The following is a 25,208-nucleotide window of genomic DNA, read 5'->3' on the forward strand; positions in this document are numbered from 1 at the left end:
CCATCATCCATTTTAGTATTTAGACTTCTAACATTTGTATATAAGCACTTGTACATTTTATCCATGTTCAGTTGCTTGCCATCATGTGGTATATTTAAATGGGATTTATGTTTGACTGTTCCTCAGTAGCTCCTACCCTTTACCAACTTCTTTCCTATCCTCTTTACTAGGATATAGAGTTCCCCCTTTAATATATTCATCCCTAAGGGATGTCTCCACCCAGACCGCTTGGTTCTCCACACCTGTCAGCTTTCCCCCAGCTCTTAGTTTTAAAAAAATCTTCTACAACCTTTTTAATTTTTTATGCCAGCAGTCTGATTCTGTTTTGGTTTAGGTGGATCCCATCCTTCCTGTATAAGTTCCCCCTTTCCCAAAAGGTTTCCCGGTTCCTAATAAACCTAAAACCTTCCTCTCTACGCCATCATCTCATCTGCGCATTTACCAATATAAATACTGACAGGAAAATCAGAGTTCATTATGCTTTATAATAATGTCCAAGAGCTTTTGGTCCATTTTATTTGGTGATACATAAGCGAGACATAGGTACAAAAATGCAATTTTATTCCTTTTTAAGTTATGCACAAACATACAACAAAAGAATAAATAGAAGGTGCACTTTAAGGCCCCAGTCCCACAAACAGATGTACTATCATAGAATCCTAAACACCCATCGCATACTATTCACTGTAATGGGACTTTGTGCAGGTGCAGGGTCTGCATTAGCGCATCATCTGTTTGTAGCATTAGGGCCTTTACATTAGTAAAGGTATAGTCAAGATAACAAAATACAGTTCACTAGTTGCAAGTACATTTCTAATTTGCAAAAGATTTGAATTTATATTTTGAAATTATTATTTATTATTTGTTCACTGGTTTCCCAAAGTGTGAAGGCACCAAACAGACAAATAAACATTACTGGGAACAGGGCAGGTTCTAGGGGCACGCAAGCAGGGCAGTTGCCCAGGATGCCAACTTCCAGGGAGCGCTGTGCTGTTGTTACCCACTCTGCCTTTATCTTTTGCTCTATGCTTTGCCTGGCTGGCCATTTTCCATTTGCTTCATTGATTAGCCAGCCGTTTTTGCCCCCCTCCCCTTGGCCATTGCAGGGAGTGGGTGGTGTTGAAAATGTTTACTTCCATGGCTGGCAAAATGGCTAGAGAACATGGGGAAAGCCAGGCTGGCTGAGACCAGCAGTTCATCTCATCTAGTCCAGTATCTGGTTCTGATAGTGCTCTGTAATAGATGCTTTGGAGGAAGGTGCAATAAACTCCACAGCAGACAATTATGGAAAACATTACCTATAGGAAAAGTTTCTTCCTAAACTCCATTAGTCAGACGTATGTTTATGCTCCAAAGCATATGCTCCAAACCTTCAATTCATGAGGGTTTGTATCCCTTCCAAAATTCAGGTTAAGGATTTTTTGTTTGCTATTCTTTTTTTATCCTTACAATTTTACTTATAGACCTTTTTGTTATTCATAAAAATGTCCAGTCTTTTTTTGAATTCTGCTAAGCTCTCAGTCTCTGTGGTATATTGTGGCAATGATTTCCACAGGCTAATGGGAACCCGTTGCAAGGATTTTAGAATCTATTACCCCATTCCTGTAAATACTTATGTCTGCACATGAGTAACATTACCCATATGAACTATTAGTCCTACATGCATCAAGTTACTCACATATGGGGCCTAAGGTAACTTACAGACAATTTAGAGAGTGAATAATTTACAGAGAAGAGAGAGGATGAAAATATTTTGTACGATTTTGGTTTTAATTTTAATTGTCTGATCCATACCTCATTCCCACTTTGTGTTACCTAACCTCACACCTAGATGCATGCCACTACATCTCCTTTTATTGTTTATGTTATAAATCCTATCCTTTTGGCCTTTGTTGGGTAATTAAACCTTTTCCTTATTTTAATATTATATTTAACCCTTGATTTTTCTATTGTTTATAGAATTAGTTTTAATTCTAGCCCTTTCCTTTTAATAATTGATAATCTTTGGTTTTCCTGTGTTTATATTTGACCTTATTTTATAATATTTTTAAATTAAAATCCTCTTTTTTTTATTTTTATGTGTAATTAACACTTCCCAGATCTTGGCCTGATCTTGTAAACGGACATGAGCTTAACTTTATGCATTGTGAGTGGAAGATCAATGGGACTGGTCACTTTGTGTAGAGTGAAGCACATGTTTAAGTCCCTATAGAACTGGTGCCCTTTTTATTATGGGGTCAGATTCTGCCATCCTCATTTAGGTTGATTAGTAATTTATTCTGTAGAGGATTCCACTGGGTTAAGGTACTACTCAATGTAAGAGTGGTAAAACCTGGTCTTAAATTATTTTAACTCTGCCTTTTTTGTAACTATTTATATTTATACCTCCTTCTTGTTTGGTTTTTTAAACATACTTTTTTTTTTAAATGTTGGAAATAAATGGGACACGTTAGCAATTGAATTAGATATTCAAAAATTATCAACATTTGAGATGGGTGGTATGGACAATCTCTTAATCTAGGTTTGTAAAGGACCTAGCTGAATGGAGCTGCAGTCTTGGTTGGGGCCTCTAGGAACTAATGTAATACAAATAATAAATAATAATAAAATGCCCTAGTTGCTCAGTGACTTACAGACATGTGCTTACTTGGACAGATACAATGCTATGCCTCTTTCACTGGGACTTTGTTTTGAAGAGTATGTTGTCCATGTAAGCTTTGTCCAGAACAACAGGTTTCTTCTGCATTGCTGCCTGCAAACGCTCAGGGAGCAGCCTCTGACTTCTGATCTCTCCCAGAACAATATCATCCTTCTTTTGGGGCCTCTGGGTCCTAGCATCCACCAGTGCCTCAGGAGCACTGTGCACATCCTGCAGTTTCATCTGAAGCCAATCCTGTCTCTCCACAGTATGCCGGTGCTCCCCAAGATTGTGCATCAGTTGCATCTCACTCACTGACCTCTTCCTGTATGAAGGGTGAACAAAGTAACAATCTCATAATGGCCTTTCCTTCAATTCTTGATCTCCACTAAAGCCCAAGTTTGGGAACTTTTGGGAGGCAGTGCAAGGCATATTCATTCAACCTGGATTTTTACCCAGGAGGGGATATACTGTCTGCTGGTGGGAGGGGAAATAGTGATATTTAATTGGTGGTGGATTTATTAGTCAGAGGAGGGTTAGAAGAGGAAAATGGTCTAGTTTTGTGGCATTGTTTATTTTAATTCTTGTACTTGATGTCAGATTTCAGATGATGATAGGCAGGTAATCAGTCAAGAGGAAAGTAAAGAATATTAGTAAAAATATCCCCAAATTCAAAAAATGTATAGCAATATACTTACGTCGCTGGTCTTCCATCAGATTTTGCAAAGAAACAAATTGCATATACAACAACTGCAGTCTTAGCCATATCTTTGACAGAAATCATGTTAACTATAAGGATAAAAAGAAGGAAATTTGTAAATCTATGTTTCAAATAATTTCAAACCAGTTAAACTAGGGGTACAGTTAGGGTTAGGTACAGAGAAAAGTGTTGAACACGTATATAGTCAGAAAAGAGATTGTATAAAAATGTTTTTCACATGTAGTGGATACAACAAGGAATTTAGGTATCAGAAGAACTGGATTCTATTCCTAATTTTTATAAAGACTTTCAGTACAATCTTGGGCAAGTCTCTTAATTGCTGTATGCCTCAGTTACCCCACGTTATCATCGGCATAATAATACCCACCATTTTAATATCTTTGGATGCAAAGCAGTGTTTAGTTGCAAAGTATTATTATTTATTATTAATTTCTGTCTCATGGAGATATTTGTAAAGCTCCTTGAAATACCTGCATACAGCTATGTAAATGCAAAGTATTAGATTTTGTCTGCTTCTTGTGTGTCACTAAACTTTGCTGATTTTGCTGATAGAACCAAGAATCTTGATTCTCTTATGGCAGCTTTAAATTGGCATAACTACTGCAGTTAGTGTTGTTAGTCCCTATATAACCTGATGTGAGAAAAATCAGAATTGGGCCCCAAGTTTTTACAGTTTCTAGTACTACATAGGTCATATCGCTATGGAAGAGAGATGGATTTTATTTTGCTTTGCACATCAACAAAATTGTCAGTTGAATTATAATTGCAGAATATTTAGTACTGGTGATGGCAGAAATAACTTTGAAAGGCAGAAATAACTTTGAATTTCAGATTCCAATTTGAGTTCTTAGTGGTGATAGCTAGAAAAACATCTTTTGAGTTGTAAATAAAGCAAATCTGATGTGAAGTATCTGAGACAGAATAAATATAGAACCCTCCAATGCCATTTTTACTGTTACTCTCCTGTTTGATTTTTACAGTTTTACTGTAGGTCAAAAAAACATTTACAGCACCATGTTTTACATCAGAGCATGAATATGCTCCAAGCACAGCATCTAACTAACTATTTTAAATGCAGTGGTTGAATTCACTTTGAGTTATTTCTTTAATCCACCATCACAGGTGAATTTTATTCATTTAACTGAATTTTAAAAAGCTGATTCAGTTAACAATCTTAAAAACAGCAGATTTTCACTTTCATTCCATTTTTATGCTTAACCTAATCAGAAAACAAAATACACAAACTGAATTATAATTTGTTATTAAAATCATTTATCTAGTATATCCTAAAAGAAAATATGACATACTTACCAAATAATGTCTTAAACAGGTTTCTGCTTATGATAAGTCAGCAGCTGACTGTCTTCTGATGTTGAGTATATTTAAAGACTACTGAATTGGTCTAGTGGACCCCTTAAATGTAACTTTAAAATAGAACTTCTTAGTAACTAAGAAGCCCTTTTATTGTCTCAGTTGATGTCACTCCCAACACGCCCCCCTGATCTTCATCCAATCCTCATCCAATCTTATGCTTTTTTGTTAACTGAGCATTTAAAGAAAGAGAGATAAAGGAAAGGTTAGGCTAAAAGAAAGTATCCTGGGTAACTGTGAAGGAGTTTGACTTTTGGAGAATCTGAATTTGGGTTAGGAGGAAAATGCAAGTAAAGAAATTATGTCAGTGTCTTAATTTATTGATCAGTTTTAAATGTTAATGAGTCCACAGATGACTAAAGTTAGTAATTTGAAAGTGAAGTGCAATGACCAAATAAAGTAAATGTCATGTTTCAGTAGCCTTTACTTTTCAACCCTTAAATAGGCTAGATAACTGTTATTCAATAAAAAAGAAAGAAAAACTATTTTCAGTTGATAACTTTAATTCAGTATTGAATCTTGCTTTCAGTGTACATGTTGCAAAATAGAACAGATTAATACTAATGAAATGGATCAAATATTCAAATATTTTAATAGCTAAATTGCAATTTCTACTTGATCCACTCTGTTTCTTAGTTTTACAAAAGGATTTCTGACCCTTGTTATTCCTTACCCATCTAACAAAGGGGAAATAGTTAGGATTGATATCCTCAAGTGCACACTCTGGCCCCAGTTCAGCAGGGTACTTAAGCACGTACCTAACTTTAAGCATGTGAGTTGTCCCATTGACTTGCTGAATTTGGGCCACAGTCCTGACTAACTACTTTTTTGAGATAAATTAAGTAATATATAAAGATTGAAAAAAATATAGTAAAGATTGCACCAATGTAGTATTGTTCAATAGAATTTCAGTATTGATGTGAAAATGTATGTGGGCACAGGTATGTCATATAAAAAAAAAAGTCTACATCTGACCATAATCTATACAATTTCAAATATCTAAGGTCCCATCCTGAAGTCGGTGAAAGCAAGGTAGGGTCCTAAAGTAGGTTGATTGAATAACATCATCTTGCTGTTTGATAAGGTATACATATTCTTATATCTATAGAACCTATAGGAGAGATGTTGTAACTAAAGGCCCAATCCTTACAGCAAAGAGTTCCATGCAAGTGGAAACCCTGCACCCCATAAAGTCCCACTGAAGTCAGTGGGGCACTATACAGGCACAGGGACTCACCCACACAGAGCACACTGCAGGACTGAAGCTTTAGTAATCACATACTTTCATGTTCCATTGTACCAGTAAAAGGCTTGATCCTGAAAGGCATCTTACATAGAACTCCCATTGATTTAAATAGAAACTTGAGCTATGAAAACTTGCAAGAGCTAGGGGCTTTGACATATGCGTTTCATATGGAACAAAACAAATCAAGAAAGTTGCACTCCCTCTGAATTGTTTTAATCAAAATATGGTTTCCATTGTAAATGAGGCATTTTCTTGCTACTATCCAGATATAATATTTGAAATCAAGAAAATTATATGAAGGATTAGTTGGAATGTAATGTACCTGTTAATCTGAAAAAACTAAGTTGTTTTGTTATTACTTTGTTATAGACTATTTTGTATTTAACTAGTAACTTTCACCAGAGAATTTCAAACAACTTCTTAAGCCTGAACAATGGAAGCACCACACCACCCTGAGAGAGATACGAATGTTATCCCCATTTTATGTATGGATAAACTGAGTGACAAAGAGGTCTGTGACTCTTCCAAGACAGTCAATAGCAAAGCTGTGAACAGAGCCCGAGGGCCCTGATTTCTAATTTCCCATTCTAACGATTAGGCAACAGTTCTACCCTCTCCTTCAAAAGAAATGTTGCTGAGTGCACAAATGCTTTGTCCTGTTATCATTGCACAAAATTTGGTGAAAAGTCATGTCCACCCAAATTTACTTCTAAAATATAAATTATTGTGCTCTGAAAGTCTTTAATAAGGACTTTAAACTAGGTGGTGATATTCTTTTGCATAGTACACATATGAGTAACAGGTCACTTGGTTCTGTGAAATCTTGGTAACAAATCATTATCATTAGGTGAAAAAATTCAGATATCCTCCTCCTTGAGAGGATATAATTGATTTTTGTGACTTGTTTTCAAAATGTAAAATGTCTCCTAAAGTTTATGAAATAACATATAGAGGTGTGTATGGCTGATACTGTAACATAGGCCCTGTTTAATCATTGCAGAAGAGAAGTCTGCAGTTCTGAATCTACCATTCTTGATCTTAGAAATGAAACAATATACAACTAGTCAAAAGTGTATTAGAATAATGACTTCTCCATGACCTCAGACTTTGTAGCTACAGGCATCAGACAACACAAAGGCACTCCAGAGGAAGAGGGCTGGGAGTCCTAGGCTATGTCTACACTACTGCTGGAGCAATGCTCCGGCAATCGATGCACCAGGGGTCGATTTAGTGGGTCTACTGAAGACCCGCTAAATCTACAGCAGATCACTTTCTGGTCGACCCCGGTACTCCACCCTGAACGAGAAGAATAAGGTAAGTCTCCCATTGACCCAGCACAGTGTAGACACCTCAGTAAGTCGACCTAAGCTACGTCGACTCCAGCTACGTTATTCACTTATAAGTTATGGACTTATTCACGTAGCTGGAGTTGTGTAACTTAGGTCAACTTACTGTGGTGGTGTAGACATAGCCCTAGGGACTGAAGATGCTGGAGTCACACTGTGTGAGGGAAGAGCTGACTACAACCTTTTGAAGAGGTTGATCAGGCATAGAAATACCCTTCCCTGACCTTCACACACTGATTGTACAGATACTTTAACCAAGTCAGCATGAAGAAAATTTGTACTCTTATGTTGTAGGAGGAATGCCACCTTGACTTGTGTTTGTGCCACAGTGTAATCAGTCTCCAAGCTGGAAAATAAACCATATTATCTGCAAGATAATTTTTTCAGAGAGAGGCAGAGGGCAGCCACATTCTTAAAATACAGACTTTCATACACCAACATCCTTCCTGTATTATATTCATTTTGGCAGAGAATGGGGATATATTCAGCAGAGAATAAAACTCATGCTTAAGTGCTTTGCTGGATCAAGGCTAGAGTCTTGTAGGATGAACTCCTAAGTGACATGAATAAATTAGCACAAATTAAATATGCATCCCCATAAAAGTACATCCCAGGAGCTTCCTAATGCATTAAACTCTAATTAAGGTTAAATTCTTAAGTTACATTATTTTCATGTGATTTTCATCTAAATAAACAACAGGCCAAAAGCCTAATATATATATGTGAGCTCCCACATTAAACGCGTTCTAATCACCACTGCAGCTATGAGGATATCAGTAGATTTTTGTGTGTGGAAGGAGGAGGGTAAATGATGACACACTGGATGACTGTGGTGAGGCAACCTTTCTAAATGTGTCTAAGGAATGTTTTTGTCTTGACACAATCTGGATCCAAAGTGACAGTAAACTCTTTAGATCTTCATTTGATTGACAAGATTTGTGGCTTTTCAAATGCCTCAGCCGCATGTTTGGTAATTTATGTAAGCAATGTGATGTATCTTTAGGTGTTTCTTGGGTTATTGCAGGTAGATGATGCTCTAATCAAGTGCCAGATTTCAGTTAATGATGAAAAAGAGAAAGGCCTCATATCGAACTCAGAATGAGGCTAATACAGCTTTTAGCAAATGCCTGTGACGATATGATGCAATTCATTTATTAGTAGCTACTGCTAAATCTGAGTTCAGAAATAATAGCTTGCACTAATGTTTCCCTGCAATTTTATAGCACCGTTCATCCAAGGATCTCAAAGTGGTGTACAAATGCATGAATTTCCCCAGTTCCCCTGGGAAGTAGATAAGTGTTACAGTGTTGTCTGTATACTAGGGAAATTTAGGCAAAGAGAGGCTAAGTGCTGAAGTTACGCAGAATCAAGTCAGAGGAGAAGAGAATCCAAGGATCTTGGCTTTCAGTCTGCTTTAAGCATGCTACCTCACATAGTCAGATTATCTTGATAGTACTCAGTACTCAGTAATCCAGAATATTTCTAGAATTTGCAGTGATTAAATGCAATATGTGATGTAACTGACAGGGTACCTACTTTAGCCTTGCATACAGCACATCCACATTATCACCCTTGATCATGCATTTTCTGTAGTGATCTACAGTGGACATGCCATGTTTTGATGATATGATCATGAATGTATGAGTCTTTGCTCTCTGCATGCCACCCTACACCTTGGCTGCATAGAGTTTCATATAGCGTTACATGGCTGTTTTGAAGCCTAAATGGGGAACCCTGGTTACCTCATCTCTCTCTAATGAGAAGAATCTCAAGCTTGGTCAAAATACCCAGAGGAATGCTACAATGGCTGTTAAAGAAAGTCATGAAGATGAGGTACATCTTATTCTCTACAGAGACATGCTTCACTGATCAATAACAGAAATGCCATTGTGTATCAGAAACAATAAGGAAAGCATTACTTAGTTTCAAAATCAATGTATACATACAAATATATATATGTATATACACACACATACAAATGACTTCTTTTGTGATATCAATTGTAGACCTAATGTCTAGTTATTTATAGAATTGTGTAGGAGAAAATTAATTGTAATTTCAGAGTTTAAAATTTGGATAAATTACTATACTTTAAACTACTACACAATGATAGTAAAGTGAAGTATTAGCTTGCTCAAACTGAAAATTTAATATATTTACTCTGCTGAATATAATACATAATTAATAGCAAGAATTTATAATATTTTTATTCTGTAGCTTTTAGGGTGGTATTGTACTCAGACCTGGTGTCAGATAATCAGAAGTTTGGTGTCTGATCCCAATTTTGAAAATATCTATAGAGCAAATGCTAGCCTTAAATACTTTTAGCACAGACAGGGGTTCACATTTAACAATGTAAAGAGTTGCTTTAATGGGGGCCTGTTTTCTTTTTGTCATCCTAGAAGTGGACACACAATCCCTGCACAGCCACCCAAATAGATTACACATACTAGGAGCACAAATAATTCCAGAGGGGTATGTATGTGTAAGAGGTCAGGAAGACCCTACCCTGGAATGTCTGCCCTGCTGCTGGGGCCAAGGAGGAACTCTGGAGTGTCAACTGTGTGGGGTTTGGCTGGGTTGCACCCTGACTGGCTATCTCACTTTGGGCCATTCATTCAAATGGCATCGAAATCAGTGGAAACACTCCTATTGACTTTAACATGACTTGAATAAGCATCTGAGAGTTAGCTTGAATTTGGCCCCTTAATGTTAGCCAACAAATCAGTTTATCATTAAAGACTGTGAACTTTTACAAACAGAAGATATTATCAAGTAGCTGGTTTTTGGAGTGGTTGAAGCACAGAACAGTTACATTTCCCAAGCCAGTTAGATGTTAGCTATTCAATAAAAGGGAAATTCACCCTTGTGCAGATGGCCAGCAGAAGGCCCATGCACCGTTTGGTGTCTAAGTGAGACTTGAGTGGTTCATGTGTCTTGTGCTGGCCCCCTACAAGGGATGAATTTCACCCTAAGAGCTCTGTGCATTTCAATTCTTCAGCTTCATCAACATACGTCAGATTATTCCTGTTGTACCAAATGACTGAAATGGATGTGAATTAAATCATTTGTAATAGAATTTTGAGTGGGTAAATATTTCATATTTTTGAAATATAATGTCTTGGCATCACTATGAGGTTACATCAGATTACTGCCCTGGCCAAAATAGCTAGAGCCCATTATCACATAATCTCATTTTATTCCAGTATCACTGGCTATTAATCATATCACTGCTCATAATGCTATTGCTTGTAGTTAAATCTACAGTCTTTATAGTCTGTGCAGTATTTATCAATACATAATGCCATTTACTCTAATGCATATGCTGCCTTTTGTAGTAGCATTCTTGTTCTATGATTAAATGTTTTCCTGCTGTCTGTCTTCTGATTAGGGTCTACGGGACACATTCTGCTCTTAGTTACACCAGAGTAAATCAGAAGTCAGGTTACCTGTAATGTGATTTTTATTTGATTAAGAATCCTTATGCTCAAAAGACTAACTCTTTCCATTGCACTGACAAATATAACTTAGAACAGTGGTTCTCAACCAGGAGTATGTGTACCCCTGGGGGTACACAGAGATTTTCTAGGTGGTACATCAACCCATCTAAATAGTTGTCTAGTTTTACAACAGGCTACATAAAAAGCACTAGCGAAGTCAATATAAACTAAAATTTCATACAATGACTTGTTTATACTGCTCTATATGCTATACACTGAAATGTAAGTACAATATTTATTTTCAATTGATTTATTTTATAATTGTATAGCAAAAATGAGAAAGGAAGCATTTTTTCAGTAATAGTGTGCTGTGACACTTTTGTATTTTTATGTCTGATTTTGTAAGTAAGTAATTTTTAAGTGAGGTGAAACTTGGGGGTATTCAAGACAAATCAGACTCCTGAAAGGGGTACAGTAGTCTGGAAAGGTGAGAGCCATTGCTTTAGTACTCAAGTCCAGGTGGAAAGATAGGCACATTTGTTGGAGAATAACTTAGGTGGGATCATCCCCTCAGATAGGCAGAAAAACTAAAAGTGACAAAGTCAAGAAAAATGCCTAATTCCCCAAAACATGCTAACTCCCAAGAAATGTGCAAAGATCTATAGCAGAGCCAACCAGATTAGTAATGATGTGAGTGCAAGGACTGGCAAGGAAGATAGAGGGATCTGTGCTCCCCTTGACTTCAGCAAGAAAGGAGATGAAATCTTTAGATCTGGGCCTGAGGGCACATGGAGTGGAGGAGAGTTGGCAGGATGGCATGCCACCACTCCCTCAAACCCCATAGAAACATGTCCCTGGGTGCTGTGTTTGGGTTCCAAAGTGTTGGGAGGGGTAAGTCTGGCAGCCATCCATGCTTCATGGAATAATTTCCCTCTACCAACTGCATGAAACAGAGCTATGGAAATTTACATCACACAAATGCTGTAGTAACTTTTATAGGTTCTCATCTGTCCTGTGACACACACACCCTCCCTGAGCTTCTGGGAGAACAGAGGTTAAGAAACAAGCAGCTCCGCTTTGCACAGGAGACAAGCTGTCAGTAAGCTGCAGGGGCTAGATGGCAGTGCAGAGATAAGAGGCCGCCACTTGGATAGCCACTGTCTTCAGTGGCTTCTTCAAGATATATGTGGATCATGGGAGATTTGCAGGTTTATAATGGTCCCTAGATTCTTCAGTAGAGAGCTAGTTTCAGATGGAAGAATTCCAGGGAAATTCAGCCTCAGCTGATGCTCTTAGTTTCCAATGCCCTACCCAAGTTTCAGAAAGTTTAAACATAGACACGCACAGATCATTGTAATGGAGAATGAGAAGACCTATTAGATCTTCATGTCTGTCTTCCTACACCTGCAGAGCATAGGCATCAAACAGAATATGTGTGAGATGGGACACTTGTATTACACTGGATCTTAGTCAAAGGGTCGATAGATTCAAAAATAAAACTGTAGACTTAATATCCTAACATGACCAAATAGACTCCCCTAATTGGGGATACAGGTAACTGTTATAGAACATTACATAGAACCCTGGATTGGTACTTTCACTTATTAATAGTCTGGGGTCAGTTAGATGATTAAACGTATGAATTTTATGAAAGGTTGTTAGTTTATCAATTTTTTCAGAGAAAATCTTCTCTAATGTGAATGTTTGAAATACGTCACCCTTGCCTAGCATTTCATTTTTTCCACTTCTCAGTAAAAGGCTACCTTCAGACAGTCACAGCTCATTTCTTGCCATCCATCTGTCCATCTATGGTGTTTCTAGATCATGTGTCACTACAGTAAGTAGATATACATCAGCACAGTCTGCAAAGCCTGTTGATTTACAATAAATAAAGACATCCCCAAAGGTATGTTTAAGCAATTGAATGGAATATTTTCATTCATTTGGGCCCAAAAATGAGAGGCTGATGAACCATAGATACACAAGAGTATCAGTTTGACCTAGCGGGGGGGTGGGGGGTTGCTAATATTGCATAAAGTATTCTTATGTGGCTCTGAACATACAGTGTTGAATAGGGGTTCGTCTAGATGTTTTATACAGGCAACCAGATATTTTCCCATTCCTGCTGTTCAAAAGACATTTCAAGGTGAGACTTTCATACTTTTGCAATCCTTGCAGATGAGTTGATAATTTCTGAGTAAATTCTCTACAGCTTGATGACACAGCATGGGAATGACCAGCTCATTTTACAAATGAATGATAACATGTCAGACCTTTGCTTCCATGAAGAAAAGTCCTTGGAAGTACTAAGATTGCCGTTTCTCAGTTAGAAATATATATACAAAATTGATTATCTGGCAAATAATTATTTGGCTTACTAAAGACCCCATTTTGCTAGGTGCTGTACAGACACAGGGCCCTTCCCTAACGAGTTTACAGTCTAACTAAAGGCAAAATGTATGAGTGAGTTTAAGAAATAATAGGAGGGAGGAATGATAGGATAATAAGTGCTACAGTAAAAAGAAAAATTTTGACATAATTATTTGACAAGTTAGTGCAGATCTTAACGGGGCTTCTGTAATAATAGTGTGTTTTTCTGTTTAATACAAATTATGACTGTTTACAGGCCATTTTTAATCATCAATGAGACAGAGACAGTAGCAGAAAGTTGGCCAAGGGTAAGAATGGAAGAGGTAGCAGGGATGGCGGGGAAGGACAGGAAATTAGCACGGTGTGGTTGATTGGAGAACAGGTATGGAGAAGAGGAAGGAGAGTTGATATAAGGATCAGGAGAATGAGTAGAGGTGGCATTGTGAGGTAGGCAAAAGCAATAGTGGGAGGCCGAAGATGTGAAGTACTGTGCTGGTTAAGGAGTTTTAGCAGTCCTGCAAGCAGCTCTTGTGCCCGGGGCCAGTTCTTCTGCATGATCCAGTGGGAAGAGGGAGAAAGGGTAGGTGAATGTAGACTTAAAATCAAATGAGCAAAATAACAGAATAGTCTTTCAGCCACAATTTCAGTGAGAGAGCTAATCTGCAGGATAACCTGCTATTCTGCATGAATGCTTTTTAGTTAATTCTTATATTTGGATGATACCATACTGTGTATCTGCAATTTGCTAATTACCAGTGATTTCCATTTAAAGTCTCACTGTTTGTATCCATGCTTTATGGACAAGAGGGCAATGATTTCGAAATGGAGGCAGCACCAATAGCAAGAGAATACACCTGTGCCATTTCCTATGTAACTGTGATCTTTAAATGATGCAGTAGGACTAGAGGATTAAGACTTAAGAGGATCCAATCAACCAAAATTTTGGTCTCCTAGGCACACTGGCCAGGTTAGAGTTGCACAACTCCCAGACATTGCCATTCTTCTTACTTTCCTCCAATTCTGTACTGCAACATAGTGCGAGGAGTTGAGGGAGAGGTACCATGGAACCCAAGGTGCATTTCCGTTATGGGTCCTGCACTAGCAGCAGGTAGGTGACCACAGGGCCCAAATCTCAAGAATTCTGCCTGACTTCTTGCTTTACAATGAACTTGTTATAAAAATAAGCAACTATGAACTTTATGGAACCTGTCCAGACCATATGAGCTTCTACCCAACATTAACTAAATCTCACAAAGTCCTGCACCAGCGTGTATGGAACTATGGTAGAAACAGGAATGGATTCTTTGGAAGTGGGCTCTTCTTTGGTTGATCCAAAGTCCTGGTCAAAAACTAGGAGGAGATCTTCCCAGGACAACATATTGTGAAGCCAAACCTCCCAACCTTGTCCCCTTGATTGTCAGATTCTCACAGTTATCACCATGCCTTCTTCCATGCACCTCCCCATGCATTGTACAACCTGTTTAAGCTCATCCATAAGACCCCTATCCTGTTCACATTGAAGCCCCTCTTGAAAATCCACTTCAACTGTGCTGTCTATAATGAATCAAGTTGACGTTTACATAAATTATCTTTTGTTATTCCCCTTCCCTGACCTCTGTTTACTTGTTTGTCTGTAGACTATGAGATTGTCAGAAGGGGACTGTCCTTCTGAAGTGTCTGTAAAGTGCCTAGAACATAGTGAGTGCCCCCACAAATAATAAATTATGATGTAGCCTTAAAAAAATAACAACACTGCATAGATTATACAAATAAGTGTGTCAAAATGCGTTTGCTAATAGGGTTTAATTAATATGTTTTTAAACACTGTTTAGCCTCTAATATAGACAGGGTTCAACACCTTTAAAACATGTTAGCTTTTCACTGTTGACCTTAAGAGATAGCCCTCAACATTTTAAAACACCACCTATCTTCCTAGTCTAGACATACCCTAAAACAGAATATTGTCCTCTTTATTGTCTTGCCAAGATTCTTCTAATCTGAGGTTCTGTGTTTCTCCTGCAAAATTTGATGCAACCCAAGCACATAAAGCACAGGATTTTCCTGAATGCTATGCCCTGCTTCAGGTACTTATGGTGTCAGCTATTTCTGACTTTTCGTACAATTAGGAAAGGCATTAACCTCACTCTCTCAGAGGCTGTGATTTGGTAACTCTTGGTAAATGCTCAGTTTTATTAGGGACCAATCTAGTACAGGAATCTTGACTATCCCAGCTCACTTGCAACACTGCCTGTGAATGTGATATTTCTGTTGTAGGGACTAACGTCCTTTCCACATTCCACTTGTGAATACATCATCAGTCCTTTTATCAGCAAAGAAAAGAGTTGCCCATTTTCTATATGAATGTCCAGAGAAGTATAATATAGGATTTAAACCCATAATTTTGTTTCTATCAGTATCTTGTATTAAAATGTATTGTGAATCTGGGTTAACATGAACAAATCTTTTTAGTGGAAATAGAACATCTTTAGGGCCATAACTTCTCTCTCCCATGTAACAGGCAGACTAACCTGAAAATATGGAGAAATTATTTTGTGGGAGAAATCCACCACACCCTCCCATCTTTATGGCAGGGCACATATCTTGCAACATCAGCATAGGGCATAGCCAGTTGAACACACAGAACCATGAGTAGAATTTGATCAACTCATACAGTTTACAGACCTCCATTTGTCCCCTTGCTGCTACCCCATTCGTTTCTGTTCATCCCATGCCACAGCTCAGGTTCTTGCGCTGTCCTGCCACTGGCTGCTTCCCATGCCCCTGTGCAGTACTGCCTCCTTTGATAATATGTGGAAAATCTGGAGGAGTTCTCATCATTAATTTACATGGCAATTTCTGCTCGACAACATTGCCCTCTCCCCTTCACATCATAGGCTCTTCACCTTTTCCTTCCCCATATGCACAGAGGAGCACACAACAGCTACATAGTATAGCAAACCATACTGCATATCCGATTTCCCCTCACTAAAATCTCTTTTGCACATTCACCATCTGTTTGCTTCCTTCTGTGCCACAAAAGAGATAGACAGATATGGATCTCAGTTATTTGTGCAGTATGAGCCATCTTTATTTTTGTGAATGTGGCACTGAATGTGTAATGTTGATACCAAGTGTGGCTGATTTTAAAATACATTTCGATGTTAGTACAGTGATCCATGGTGAGTGGTTTTTTTAACAGCTGTCAAGAGGTCCTGTGTGTGAGGAATCTAATTGATCTCCTACATATATGCCAGTGCTCCCATGCTCTGTGCATCTGCCAGCAGTTAATCTCTCTTTCAACACTTATTATAATGTTATCAATTAGGTTTCAGAAAGATCTAAGAGACAGAGAAAGAGCACCTAACTCTGGGCTGGCACCTATTAGTCATTGTTGCTTATATTTTCTTTACATTTTGTGTAAATTAGTACATTGAAAAGTAATGAATATCACAGTTCGTCATGCTGTATGTAGGACTTTATAGAGAAAATGACCACAGACAAGGAAAAATAAAATGTCATGCTGCAACACGTTAGCTTTTCACCTCTGGAGAATTGATCTCCAGTTTTGAGTAGGTTGCAACTAACGAAGAATCTTAGTGAGTTCAACACTCATAATTCTGTTCAGCTATCATATATTAAATAAAACTATATATAGTGCTGAAGAATTGCTCTTGGTTGCAGTTGTGGAAATGTGTAGTAGCTCCATTGCTTTGAAGTCACTGAGAGATTGTATGTACTCATCACTTTGCAGAGAAAGAAAGAAAGAGAGCTCTTCATTGAGAACTAACCTGTGCTTTCTGGAGATCATGTGTTCATAAGTTTGCTTCAAAGATTTGCAGGCTACAAGATTTACAAAGCTCTAAGGAATGAAAAATAAATGTTTGAAAGGTTCTGCCTTGTCAGCATTCAGAAATACGCAACAAAATAAGTATTTATGCACGGTAGTTTTCTATTGTGTTCTAAAACAACTCTCCCTGAAATAAACATTACAGTATTTTAGTATTTGTAAATATTATTTTTGGTAGTACAGTAGAGCCTACAGAGATTCAAACCCCATTGTGCTAGGAGTCATGGAGATCATGAAAAGATGATTTCTTCCCCCAAAGAGTTTACAATCTTAAAACTCATAGTTCTTTCTTGTTACACAGGTATTACTTCACTTATAATAATGGCCAATAAAGCAATTTATCTTGTATATACAGAATGATTTGGCCCAGAAATTAAACAAAAAGCCTATCCATGCAAAAGGTAAAATAGTTTCATTATTATCCTTTTCATTTGGTGTTTCTTTAGGTAATCCCAGTGTCTGTACCGTGCTGCAGATAATTTCCTTAGCTCTCGATTAATTGTGGATTCACAGGTACTGATTTTTAACTTTTGCCACTGATTTCATAAACAGGGATTGTGGGATTGATTGGGGTAGACCTTTCAATATGATTGATTAATTGTTTTAATCTCTTTCCTCATAGTTAATATCATCTAAGACCTTTCCTTCCCTAGAAAAAATATTCATTAAAGGTCTGAGGAAAGTATAAAGGGACCTCCATTCACCCAACTCTGACCCTGTGTTTCTATGTTCCTGTCCCAATCTCTATTTTGAGCTAGAAGTGAGAGGCTAGTTTAGACTGCATAGCTCATTCAGTCCTTGGTTTCTTAGCTAAGACTGTCAACAAGGGAGCCAATTAGTACTAATTGTTAATGTAGTTTTTGTGAACTGGATTGACTGTACTATTCTGAAACTATGAAGCTCATTATGTCTTGCTTGGATTACTGTCACGTCCTCTCAGATGGCCTCCTTTCTTCTCATCTCTTCCCTTCCCAATCAATGCAACATGTCTCAACTAAAGTTCTCTTGATGGCCAATTTTGTTTTTTTTTCTCATGTTCTCCTGTGCTCAGATCCTTTCCCTAGCTTCGTCTCTCAATCTGTGTTAAATTCAAAATCCTCATCTTCACTTTCTAGAGTCTTTTCTAAGGGACTGATTCTCCACTGCCTTGCACTGTGTTTTACACCTGTGGAAAGTGGGTGTAAGATGCTACCAAATCAGAATCAGTTTTACACTCTCTTTGCACCAGGTGTAAACAATGACAGAAGGTGCGAGGCAGTGGAGAATCATGCCCTATACATCTACCCTTATTTTCTGCAATACCCCAGCTTTCCACTGCACTCTGCCAACTATTTCCCTTGGAAAGCATCATTGCCAGAGGATGTTGTGAAGGCCAAAACTATACCAGAGTTAAAAAAAGAACTAGATAAGTTCATGGAGGATAGGTCCATCAATGGCTATTAGCCAAGATTGCCAGATATGGAACGCCATGCTCTGAGTGTCCCTAGTCTCTGATTGCCAGAAGCTGGAAGTGGACAACAAGGGATGAATCACTCAGTATTTTCCTGCACTGTTCATTCCCTCTGATGCACCTGGCATTAGCTAGCTGTTGGGCTAGATGGACCATTGGTCTGACCCCGTTCTTATGGTCCAGTGGGTATGCGCATCAACCAAGAGTTAGGAAACTGTTGTATTCTTGGCTCTGCCATTAATTTGCTGTGCAGCCTTAATCAAGTCATTTAACTCCTCTGTGCCTTAGCATCCACATTTGTAAAACAGGGTAATAATACCAGTCTGTGTAAAGAGCTTTGATACCTGCAGATGAAATGCACTAAGTGATAGGTACTATTATAATTATCCATCTGACTGAATCCTGTCGCTTCCCACTCAGGTCTGCATGCATTTTTCTATGCTGACCCTTATCTAAGGAACTGTCGTTCTCCTGTGTGACAAGCAACTTTGCTCTCCTCCTTCACTTCACTCCTAATATTTCATTGTTTTTGGTCTGCTTTTCACCACCAACCATCCAATTCTACTCCTTTGCCTACTTTATAATATGTAAGAAATATATAAAATCAATGTGTGTGTGTCTGTAATACATACACCCAAATATTAGAACCAACAAGCATGCCACACCTATATAATCCACATTGCATGATTTGATGTTGCTTCCTTTCCTTTCCTTCTTTTGTCTGTGCATTGTGAAACTTGGGGCCTCATCCTGCTGCTCTACAAGGCCCTGGTATGGTATACTCTTTAGGAATAGACCATGTTTTCTCATGCATTTATAATCATGGACCACAATCTGCTCACAAGTGCAAATGTTACCCTCTCTGCCCTTGGAGGTAGTGTCCCTCCCTGCCCTCAGAGCACAGACCCATGGATCCATGTGGAGGAGGAGCATGAGCATGTCATACCCCTACCAGCCCTATGGAGGAAAGCTCAGAAAAGTAACACAGTCTGTGGCTGCATTAATTTTCTACAGCCCAGTGCCCTCCCTGCAGAGGAGAACCCCTTTAAAGGAGATTCTGGGGATAGCTGCAGAAGGCCTGACAACACATTTCCTACTTGCGCATGCCATAATGCATGCATATCTATGTGTCTTCTCCCAGGGAGCTGTACAGCCAGATTCCTGGAGACTTGGCTTTAGAGGTTAAGAGCCCACTTGGTGGCATGGGGCTTCAATGCAGATGTATCAGTTGCAGTAAGTCTTTTTAATCCCCTCCAATGACTTCCCTGTGGGAAGGATCCAAAATTTCATGCCAATTTATAGAATAAGGAAACCTACTTTATTTAGAATCCAAGCTGTTCAGGCTGGGGACTATCTCTTACTATGTGTCTATACAGCACCTAGCACAACAGAGCCTAGATCTTGGCTGGGCTTTCTAGGCATTACTTTACCACAAATAATTAATAATTTGAGGGCTACAAAAGCACAAACAGAATGTAATGAGAAATAGTTGGCTGTACACAGTAATATGTGAAACATTTCAAAGATAGTGAGCCTACAGCTCTAAAATCTCATTATAATTGAGAGTTCTGTGAACATAACCATCCTCAAATAAGATTCATAATGGTCACTTCAAGTGGTAACTGTTGGTTGTTACTGCCTGCTGGTGTCTGTAACTCTAGGATTTACTAAAACATAACCAAATCTTAAAAACAGCATGCATTTCTGCATGCCTGACCTGGATGCACAAGTCAGGGCTGCATGTGAGCATAGGTATATATATGTGGGTAAATATCCAAGCAGCAAATGCACATCAGGTGCTGAGTACACACAAAACCATGCATGCAGGAGAAGTCAATTATTCTTTGTCAAGCTATAGCAGAGAAAATAATAAAAAAATAACAATAATGATAATAAGTAAATAAAAAGATTTTGGGGTCCGTTCAAAAGCATCTGGTGGACTGGATTTGGCCCACAGTCCACCAATTGACTACTCCTTCATGCACGTTTGCAGATTTCTCCCTTACTTTGATAGCTGAATTTAAGATTATAGCAGAAGCTAAGAAGATGGTCACTTTTCCTGGAAAATGGCAATTGTCTCCATGTGATTTAAAAAAAAATTCCGGTTTTGGAGCTTTGAAATACCTATGCAAATTTGGATCTGCAGCTCGCTGACTGACTTATCAGCATAACAAATACAAGCCTCATGCTCTTCTCTGCTCCAGACCGTTGAGGGAAGAAAGGGCAGCAAAAATGGTGGAAAGGCCCTACAGCTTGTGGGAGGCAGGAGACAGCAGTTCAGTGGCATATTCCCTTCTCCTTTGGGGCCCACAGAAGCCATTTTGCATCCATACCATTGAGCAAAGGAGCAGCTGATGAGTACATATCTGTGGATCTAGTGAACTTCAAATGGAAAGCTCTCTCTGAAACCAACTTTAACCTGTGTGCCTTTTACACCCACAAAGGGGAGTGTGATGAGTAGAGGCAGAAGAAAGATGTAGGCACAGCCAGGGGAGCCAATAATAATCCAGAATTTGAGGGGGCCCAAGCTGCCAGGAACAGGTACAGGGGAACCATATAAAGGGGATTAGGGCTAGATTTTCAAAGGTATTTAGGCACATAAAGATGTAAATAGAGTTCCAGACAGATATGATGACTCCACAGGATTTCAGGTCAGCATTTCCTGCCCTGTTCACGAGACTCCAAGCACCTCCCATGTAAGGGAAATATTTTTCCTCAGAAACTCTGCAATGGCCTTGATCCTTTAAGTCCATATGTGCTACGTGAAGCAGAGTTCATGAGCGCAGTTGGGAGCTATTGCATGGACCCAGGTAACTAAGTTCGTTACATCATCCTCTGGCACTGAGCAGTAACAAGTCTCAAAGCTCTTGTCCACTTGCTGCCAGACATGTAAATTCACAGATTAAAAAAAGAGGCAGGTCTTGGGAAGGAGTATATCTAAGGAGACATGCACTTTTAATCACGAGCCTCATCATGTTAAGGAGGCACTTAGAGGCATAGTCTCCTCCTTATCCTGATTCCTGTTCCTATGCAGGAGTGACTTGGTGTCCATGCACCAACAGTACCATTAATGCAGTATCAGGTTTAATTGAACCTCACACATTTTCCAGAAGTGGGACAATAAGTAGTTCTCACAGCACCCCTAACAGGAGAGGTGTCTTAGCCATTTTACAGATGGGTAAACAGATGCACAGAAATTGATTTGCCCAAGATCACAGAGGGTAAAATACACCTGTGGTGAGAAGTGCCAGTGCACCATTCAAGCTCCTCACGGTGCCCTGGTCTACACTTGGAGTTGAGGTCGAATTTAGCAGTGTTAAATCGATTTAACCCTGCACCCGTCCACACGACAAAGCCCTTTTTTTCGACTTAAAGGGCTCTTAAAATTGATTTCCTTATTCCATATCCCCATATAACAAGGGGATTAGCGCTGAAATCAGCCTTGCTGGGTCGAATTTGGGGTACTGTGGACGCAATTAGATGGTATTGGCCTCAGTGAGCTATCCCAGAGTGCTCCATTGTGACCGCTCTGGACAGCACTCTCAACGCACATGTACTGGCCAGGTAGACAGGAAAAGGCCTGCGAACTTTTGAATTTCAATTTCCTGTTTGGCCAGCGTGGCAAGCTGCAGGAGAGTGCAGAGCTCATCAGCAGAGGTGACCATGCAGAGCTCATCACCAGAGGTGACCATGATGGAGTACCAGAATCGCAAAAGAGCTCCAGCATGGACCAAATGGGAGGAACAGGATCTGATCGCTGTATGGGGAGAGGAATCCGTGCTATCAGAACTACGTTCCAGTTTTCGAAATGCCAAAACATTTGTCAAAATCTCACAGGGCATGAAGGACAGAGGCCATAACAGGGACCCGAAGCAGTGCTGCATGAAACTTAAGGAGCTGAGGCAAGCCTACCAGAAAACCAGAGAGGCAAACGGCCACTCCAGGTCAGAGCCCCAAACATGCCGCTTCTATGATGAGCTGCATGCCATTTTAGGGGGTGCAGCCACCACTACCCCAGCCATGTTGTTTGACTCCTTCAATGGAGATGGAGGCCACACGGAAGCAGGATTTGGGGACGAGGAACATGATGATGAAGTTGTAGATAGCTCACAGCAAGCAAGCGGAGAAACCGGTTTTCCCGACAGCCAGGAACTGTTTCTCATTCTGGACCTGGAGCCAGTACCCCCCGAACCCACCCAAGGCTGCCTCCCGGACCTGCCAGGCAGAGAAGGGACCTCTGGTGAGTGTACCTTTTAAAATAGTATATATGGTTTAAAAGCAAGCATATTTAATGATTAATTTGCCCTGGCATTTGCAGCTCTCCTGGATGTACTCCCAAAGCCTTTGCAAAAGGTTTCTCGGGAGGGCAGCCTTATTCCGTCCACTATGGTAGGACACTTTACCACACCAGGCCAGTAGCACGTACTTGGGAATCATGGTAGAACAAAGCATTGCAGTGTATGTTTGCTGGCATTCAAACAAGATCCGTTCTTTATCTCTCTGTGTTATCCTCACGAGAGTGATATCATTCATGGTCACCTGGTTGAAATAGGGTGCTTTTCTTAAGGGGACATTCAGAGGAGCCCGTTTCTGCTGGGCTGTTTGCCTGTGGCTGAACAGAAATGTTCCCCGCTGTTAGCTACGGGGAGGGGGAAGGAGGGAGGGGCTAGCCACGTGGTGGGGGGAGGCAAAATGCGACCTTGAAACGAAAGCACATGTGCTATGTATGTAATGTTAACAGCAAGGTTTACCATGAAAGAGTGTAGCCATTGTTCTATAAAATGTGTCTTTTTAAATACCACTGTCCCTTTTTTTTTCTCCACCAGCTGCATGTGTTTCAAGGATCACAGGATCTTCTCCTTCCCAGAGGCTAGTGAAGATTAGAAGGCGAAAAAAACGCACTCGTGATGAAATGTTCTCTGAGCTCATGCTGTCCTCCCACACTGACAGAGCACAGACGAATTTGTGGAGGCAGACAATGTCAGAGTGCAGGAAAGCACAAAATGACCGGGAGGAGAGGTGGCGGGCTGAGGAGAGTAAGTGGTGGGCTGAAGAGAGGGCTGAAGCTGAAAGGTGGCAGCAGCGTGATGAGAGGAGGTAGGATACAATGTTGAGGCTGCTGAAGGATCAAACTAATACGCTCCAGCGTATGGGTGAGCTGCAGGAAAGGCAGCTGGAGCACAGACCACCGCTACAGCCCCTGTGTAACCAACCACCCTCCTCCCCAAGTTCCATAGCCTCCTCACCCAGACGCCCAAGAACTCGGTGGGGGGGCCTCCGGCCATCCAGCCACTCCACCCCAGAGGATTGCCCAAGCAACAGAAGGCTGGCATTCAATAAGTTTTAAAGTTTTAAACTTTTAAAGTGCTGTGTGGCCTTGTCCTTCCCTCCTCCACCACCCCTCCTGGTGCTTCTCTCCTCCACCACCCCTCCCAGGCTACCTTGGCAGTTATCCCCCTATTTGTGTGATGAATTAATAAAGAATGCATAAATGTGAAGCAACAATGACTTTATTGCCTCTGCAAGCGGTGATGGGAGGAGGGGAGGGTGATTAGCTTACAGGGAAGTAGAGTGAACCAAGGGGCGGGGGGTTTCATCAAGGAGAAACAAACAGAACTTTCACACGTAGCCTGGCCAGTCATGAAACTGGTTTTCAAAGCTTCTCTGATGCGCACCGCACCATCCTGTGCTCTTCTAACCGCCCTGGTGTCTGGCTGCACCTAACCAGCGGCCAGGCGATTTGCATCAACCTCCCACCCTGCCATAAACATCTCCCCCTTACTCTCACAGATATTGTGGAGCGCACAGCAAGCAGTAATAACAGTGGGAATATTGGTTTCGCTGAGGTCTAACCGAGTCAGTAAACTGCACCAGCATGCTTTTAAATGTCCAAATGCACATTCTACCACCATTCTGCACTTGCTCAGCCTGTAGTTGAACAGCTCCTGACTACTATCCAGGCTGCCTGTGTATGGCTTCATGAGCCATGGCATTAAGGGGTAGGCTGGGTCCCCAAGGATAACTATAGGCATTTCAACATCCCCAACGGTTATTTCCTGGTCTGGGAATAAAGTCCCTTCCTGCAGCTTTTGAAACAGAGCAGAGTTCCTGAAGATGCGAGTGTCATGTACCTTTCCCGGCCATCCCACGTTGATGTTGGTGAAACGTCCCTTGTGATCCACCAGTGCTTGCAGCACTATTGAAAAGTACCCCTTGCGGTTTATGTACTCGCCGGCTTGGTGCTCCAGTGCCAAGATAGGGATATGGGTTCCGTCTATGGCCCCACCACAGTTAGGGAATCCCATTGCAGCAAAGCCATCCACTATGACCTGCACATTTCCCAGGGTCATTACCCTTGATAGCAGCAGATCTTTGATTGTGTTGGCTACTTGCATCACAGCAGCCCCCACAGTAGATTTGCCCACTCCAAATTGATTCCCGACTGACCGGTAGCTGTCTGGCGTTGCAAGCTTCCACAGGGCTATTGTCACTCGCTTCTCAACTGTGAGGGCTGCTCTCATCTTGGTATTCATGCACTTCAGGGCAGGGGAAAGCAAGTCACAAAGTTCCATGAAAGTGCCCTTATGCATGCGAAAGTTTCGCAGCCACTGGGAATCACTCCAGACTTGCAACACTATGCGGTCCCACCAGTCTGTGCTTGTTTCCCAATCCCAGAATTGGCGTTCCACGGCATGAACTTGCCCCATTAGTACCATGATGTCTGCACTGCCAGGGCCCATGCTTTGAGAGAAGTCTGTGTCCATGTCCTCATCACTTTC

At 40.3% G+C, this 25,208-nt stretch overlaps 2 protein-coding genes across 2 annotated transcripts in view; one reads left to right on the forward strand and one right to left on the reverse strand.

Annotated features, from left to right (window-relative positions):
• Window positions 1–23,934, forward strand: part of LOC125639015 (uncharacterized) — a 29,616-nt gene extending 5,682 nt beyond the window's left edge. The window contains exons 2-3 of the mRNA XM_048855414.2: window positions 22,047–22,669; window positions 23,256–23,934. Coding sequence (XP_048711371.1) covers window positions 22,093–22,669; window positions 23,256–23,530 — 852 coding nt within the window. The 5' untranslated portion in view covers window positions 22,047–22,092 and the 3' untranslated portion in view covers window positions 23,531–23,934. The remainder of the gene's footprint in view (window positions 1–22,046; window positions 22,670–23,255) is intronic.
• Window positions 476–4,790, reverse strand: PTH (parathyroid hormone). Its single transcript, XM_048853229.2, has 3 exons — window positions 4,671–4,790; window positions 3,337–3,427; window positions 476–2,963 (listed from the first exon to the last, which is right to left on the reverse strand). Exons 2-3 carry the CDS (start codon window positions 3,420–3,422, stop codon window positions 2,675–2,677), a joined length of 375 nt encoding a protein of 124 aa, XP_048709186.1. The 5' UTR covers window positions 3,423–3,427; window positions 4,671–4,790; the 3' UTR covers window positions 476–2,674.
• Window positions 23,935–25,208: the final 1,274 nt, after the last annotated feature.

This window comes from Caretta caretta, chromosome 6, assembly GCF_965140235.1.
Source record: "Caretta caretta isolate rCarCar2 chromosome 6, rCarCar1.hap1, whole genome shotgun sequence".
Classification (NCBI taxonomy): Eukaryota; Metazoa; Chordata; order Testudines; family Cheloniidae; genus Caretta; species Caretta caretta.

What these genes read in the sequence shown, in the direction of transcription:
- PTH (XM_048853229.2), bottom strand. Translation starts at nt 3,422, where the DNA reads ATGATTTCTGTCAAAGATATGGCTAAGACTGCAGTTGTTGTATATGCA. An exon ending in TCTGATGGAAGACCAGCGAC is followed by an intron (nt 2,964 to 3,336) that starts GTAAGTATATTG and finishes CCCTTCATACAG; the next exon opens with GAAGAGGTCAGTGAGTGAGA.